The 5,845-nt window shown below is 44.8% G+C and overlaps 1 protein-coding gene across 1 annotated transcript in view; it reads left to right on the top strand.

The window, feature by feature from the left end:
- Positions 1-5,845, top strand: part of Pawr (pro-apoptotic WT1 regulator) — an 85,208-nt gene that overhangs the window by 51,710 nt on the left and 27,653 nt on the right. Inside the window, exon 3 of the mRNA XM_005358086.3 lies at positions 5,148-5,279. Coding sequence (XP_005358143.1) covers positions 5,148-5,279 — 132 coding nt within the window. The remainder of the gene's footprint in view (positions 1-5,147; positions 5,280-5,845) is intronic.

The following is a 5,845-nucleotide window of genomic DNA, read 5'->3' as shown; positions in this document are numbered from 1 at the left end:
GGTCTCAAACTCACAGAGATCCGCCTGCCTCTGCCTCCCGAGTGCTGGGATTACAGGCGTGCGCCACCGCCGCCCGGCTCCTCCGCATTTTTATTTAGTTTTTTTTTTTATGTTTCTTCTAGGATTTATCCTAAGCTTCCTATGTATGTTTGTTCTCCTTATTCTTTTTTTCTGCTCATCACAGAAGGGTGTAGTCATCGCAAACAGCGGAGACTACAGCCAGGGCTGTATTGTCCGGGTCAATCTGGATTCTTCTTGAGAGCTTTAGTCCAAGGCGTTTCATCTGCCCTATGGCCTTCGGGTCCCTCTGCTTACTTACCTTGTGTTCCGCCAGTATTGCAAGTTCTCAACCACGGTCCTCGTTCCCCTGTTGTTGAACTTTACTGTTAACACTAGTGAGTAGGAGCTGTCTCTCTCGTGGCTGTGTTTCTCCATGTTTCTCTCCTCTGTCCAGTGAGCATCTGTGTTTGCTCTCAGTCTACCCAGAACCCATGTGATCTTTGATCTTCTTACCTTCAATTCACTGCTAACCCGTATAACCACAACCCCCTTTTGTAGCTGCTGACGGTCCCCATTTTACAAGGTTACACCCTAACGAGGATTGCCCCAGATTTTCTCTGAGTAACTTATTCGTTAACTGAAAGATACCAAGGAATTCAAATGGGAAAAATAAGTTGGCTAGCGATGGGGAAGATTTAGCGGTGAAGCGTAAAGAGTGGAACTGGCGGGTGCTCGTAGATGTTGTTAACCCACAACGGCGAAAGCAGTGTCCCCTGTACATTACTGTAGAGAGACCAGTGAGACCGAATAGAAAGTGAAACATATACGCGTGTAAAAATACATGATAAAGATGGATATTTTTTTTCCTTCGAGACAGGGTCTCACTATGTAGCTCTGACTGTCCTAGAACTCACTGTGTAGACCAGGAGGGTCTTGCACTTACAGAGATCCACCTGCCTCTGGCTCCCAGGTGCTGGGATTAAAGGTGTGTGTCACTGCACCCCACTTGGCGGTACCGTTTTGAGTTGAGGGTAAAGAGATGAACGGAGATCCTTTGGGTGAACTTGAGGCATGCTGGGCTTTTGTGGGCACCATTGCTCCCACAACCTCCCACCAGTACCACAGCTTTGGATTGTTCATGACAAAACAGTTATTATTGGGGAGGTGGAAAACCAATATAATCCAAGATCGTTATATAATAAATTTAATTTCATGAATGTGGTAGCAAAAATTAGGAAACGTGTAGTTGATTGGATCTTTAAGTTGGAAACTATGGCATAAAACCACAGGAGAAAATGACCATTAACAATGCAATGGTATCTTCACATCATACAAAGAGCCTCTTAGATGCCCAGAATATGAATAATAGTCGAGAGGATACTGGCTAAGAAAATCAAGATATATAAAGAGATTTCCTAAAGCAAATAAAATTGTGATAAAACTTTACCCTGCTTAGTGAGGTTCATTGAGACCATTATTTCCCTAAAGTGTTTAGAGAAGGTAAAATAGTAGCTGTGGTCATCGTCATGGTCATTGTCATCATGGTCGTCGTCATCTCCCTGTCAGGTAACTTCTGTAAGATTTCTGGGATGGAAATTGGTGGCCTATTTGAAGAGCTATGGAATCTTGCAGATACATCCAAATATTGAGAGGAGGGGCTATTTAGCTACACAGACAGACAGGAGTGGACAAATTGTCTGTAGTCACAGTCTGTGCAGTGCACTGGTTAAGCTCTGTGCTGCACATGATGAGACCGTGTTAGCACATTGCCAAGCGGGGCTCCCCTCGTCTGCCTCGAGAGGACGCTGTGGGAAGGCTTGCACCATGTGAAGCGCAGTGGAAGCACACGAAGTTTTTATTTTCTTTCTCATCTCTGGTGTTCAAGGGTTTTTATAATGTGGGTTGATTGACTAAGTTATTAGGGGAGGTGTCACCTTGTTGTTTAAAAGCTACCCAACTCAAGGTTATTATTTTTGTTCAAACACGCGATAGAGCGTTCTTATGATTGAATATTGCTGTTTGGGTGGCTTTCAGGACTTTAGCCCTGAGATCTGGTGACAGAACAATGAACGGGGCTGAAGTATTTGTCATGGAATCGTGAGATGTCAGTGGTCGAGAAGGTTGGTTTAAAAATGGAGAATAGTGAAGTTTTGTTTATATTCATGTACCAAGTGCGTGGCACTTGGTACACGGTGGTGTGTGGGTGTGCACAGTGGCCCAGAAGAGGACCTCACATGGGTCACCTCTGCCCTTCTCCACTGTATTCCCTTGAGACAATGTTCCTCGCTGACCCCAAAGCTAGGCTGGCAGCCAGCGAGCCCCAGCATCCCTCATGTCTCCGATCCCTCACAATGCTGGGGCTACTGGTGCTCATATGACTATAGCTGACTTTGTAGATGGGTGCTGGAGACTTGAACTCAAGCCCCCACCACTTATATAGCGTGCACCCTTGCCCACCGAACATCCTCCCAGCCCCAAATAAGATTTCCGTTTTTCAGATCCTTTGTCTCAAGTAAATAGAACAGCTTAAAGATTTTTAGAATATCTGTAGACAACAGATCTGGACTGGTTGCCAACCAGTTCTAAAGAGTTTGTAAAGAATCACATTATCAATCCCTTTTGAAAGCTGCCTGCAAGGTGGGGGTGCAGTCTCCTACGGAGATGCCAAGTGTGGAGGACTAGGTGCCCGGCAGCAGGGAAAAGGATGCTCTGTGGAAAGATGCGCAGAGTTCTGATGGGGTAGCTTTGGCTTCGCGGTGTGACTCGCCCTGGTGATTCATTATTAAGCACATACTGGATGCTTCACTGTAGATTTTAATTTGATAGCGGTGGGGCGGTCTGCAGTTATTAAGGGGGCAGCAGAGGAAGGGGGAAGGTGCCGAGTCTCAGAAAATAAGCATGAACAAATGAACACCCAGTGTTCAGAGAGGCCATGGCCACCTGCCTCAACTTTGGCTTTTTACCTGTACACACCTGTGATTTAGAATTCTGACTTTGAGCTCCCGATAATAAGCTTGGGAGCTTTTGCTGTCATTGCTAACAGAGCGGAAGACCACAGATGGGATTACTTATTCCTGGAACTCGCTCTGCAGACCGGGCTGGTTTCAAACTCACAGAGATCCACCTTCCTCTGCCTCCCGAATGTGGGTCCTGAGTGCTGGGATAAAGGCATGCCCCACCACCATGCCTGGCCTTCTCCCTGAATCTTTTACTGTTTCTTTTAAATACTTTATTTAGTCTTATTTTATGTGCATTGGTGTTTTGCCTACATACATGTCTGTGTGAGGATGCCCGGTCTCCTGGAACTGCACCTACAGACAGTTGTGAGCTGCCATGTGAGCTGGGAATCGAACCTGGGTCCTCTGAAAGAACAGCTGAGCTATCTCACCAGCCTGAATCTTTTGCTTGTTAGCCTCCTCTGTGCACTGAAGTGTTGGTATTGCTTCAGTGTGCATTGCTGTTGTGTTGGGCAGGTATTATTCCTCATGTTTATCAAAAAGAAATCTTCGGGAGCTTTAATAATACATAAATAAATTATATAAAATGGTGATAATTGCTTCCTTCCCGACCCTTGAGTGAGTCCTGTAGTCATCTGAGCTGTTTTGTTACCAGAACATGATAGAGGACATCACTGTTTTGAGTCTGATTTTACTCTTGAATGTTGTTGGTATTTTGTCATTAGCTCTGATAGTCTCTGTTGGTTTAAGAAAGTCTTTACACACACACACACGCACACACACACACACACACACACACACCACGCCTGTTTGGCCATGTATTGATGTTCCAAGTCCTATAACAGCTTTCTGAACTTCTCAGATTATTTATTGTGTTTCTTGGAGATGAGAAGAATATGCCTTTCCAGTTCTTGCCTCAAGAGCTTGCACGCCAACCTGTGGGTTCTAGCAGAGTCTAGCAGACTCCTGGCTTGGAGTCAAGAGGCAGACTCACAGCAGTAAGAGTAGCACAGAATCATCCTTTTCCTCACCCCAGTCCACTTTGTCTTTGAATTGCCCTTGACAAGCTAGCAGCTCCTTCCTCTTCACCACGTTCTCTCTCCCCGGCTCCTGGTCGCTTTTCTTCGTTAGCACAGTGACCTGTTCTGATCCTGCAGGTAGTTCCTGGTGTCTCCTGCCATCCTGGGTTTTGGTCAGTGTCCTAATGCCTTTATGAACAATGCCTATAGACATGATTTTTTGGATCTCAGAGAGAAGAAGCTACGTGGGTTAGCGTTTGGGTTAGATGTGTGCCCTGAGCAGCTCATAGCCAATGCTGTAATAGCATAATGGGTAGGGATTTGTCTCAGTTTGGTTTCCTGGTGGCAGGTTTGGAGATAGATAATCGCTGCTGTTGACTCAGCTCTTAATAACCCTCTAGCCAGCGTCTTCAGTGTGCTGTTCTCACCCTCTGAATTCCCCTTTGTCCAGATGTGTACTTCCAAATTACACTACCCTTGAAATTGCCAGTTGTTCCAGAGCCTTGGCTCCCACGTGAAAATACTTTCTTTATGTCCCTATAGGCAGTGTGAAGGTAGAAAATGACCTTATCGCTAACACACACACACACACACACACACACACACACACACACACACACACACAGGCACGCATGCACGCACGCCTTCCTTACTGAACTATAAATTCCATGCTTATAGTGTTACCCTCTACCGAGTGTCATGTTGAATGAATGGTAGAGAATGGATGAGCCATCTCTTTGAGAAACTTGTCACTGGTATTTAGAGCTTTATGTTGTCATGGATGAGACTATAAATACATTGGAATTTAGGAGAAAATTTAATTTATAGAAATTGCTAAAAAGAAATCTCTTTCGTAGGAACGTAATTTGTGACTACATACAGATTTTCTTTTGCTTTTGTTTTGCTTGCTTGTTTGGTTTTTGTCTTTCAAGACAGGATTTCTCTGTGTAGTCCTGGCTGTTCTGGAACTCACTCTGGAGACCGGGCTGGCCTCAAACTCAGAATCTGCCTACCTCTCTGCCTTTGAGCGCTAGGACTAAAGGCCTGCGCCCTCACCATTCAGCTTCATACATATATTTATTTTTTTAATGTTAGCCATTGTGCTTTTAAAGACTGGAAGGCATTCTGCTACTTACACGGGCCATGAACTTGAGACTGTTCTTTCTCTCAGTGCTTAGATGAGTACGAAGATGACGAAGCCGGCCAGAAAGAGCGGAAACGAGAAGACGCCATCACACAGCAGAACACCATTCAGAACGAAGCTGCGAGCCTCTTAGACCCAGGCACTTCCTACCTGTCCCAGGTGAGCGTCTAAAATGACCAGGAAGCTGCTGTTTATTTGAACAAACCATATTTAAACTGCTCTTAATAATCTTTCCAGTCTCATTTTGGTAGCATCAGTCTGACTCCAGCATTCCCTGTGGGTTGAACCACCGATCTCTCTTCTATCCAGACTTACTGACTTGATCGTTGTTTGGCGCTAGGCTGACTTTTGGATCCTACTGCATTGAAGAAAAAATGTGACCTGGCTTCCCCAGTCAACTGTGTAGACATGATGCAGTGTTATGCAGAAGGCAGTACTATGGATAGTGTCATGTTAAGAGTTCCCAGAAACACTTGCATTTCTGTATAGTTTAAAATACGTTAGGTAATAAAACCTAATTCAGTTTCTCTTTAGTTTTTTACTCTAACGATGAAACAAATCACCCTGTAAAATAGTTTTTGGGTGCGTCTCGGGCCCCAGAATCCACTGCCCTGTTGTGTCTGTCTCTCATCTCTAGAATCAGTTATGTCAAGTGTGTTTTGAAATGTTATTGGTGTAATTCATCCTGGTCTTGTTCATTTTTGTGACATTTTAAGTCTGCTCTC

Source organism: Microtus ochrogaster, chromosome 24 (genome assembly GCF_000317375.1).
Source record: "Microtus ochrogaster isolate Prairie Vole_2 chromosome 24, MicOch1.0, whole genome shotgun sequence".
Classification (NCBI taxonomy): domain Eukaryota; kingdom Metazoa; phylum Chordata; class Mammalia; order Rodentia; family Cricetidae; genus Microtus; species Microtus ochrogaster.
This window is presented reverse-complemented; position numbering and strand designations above follow the sequence as displayed.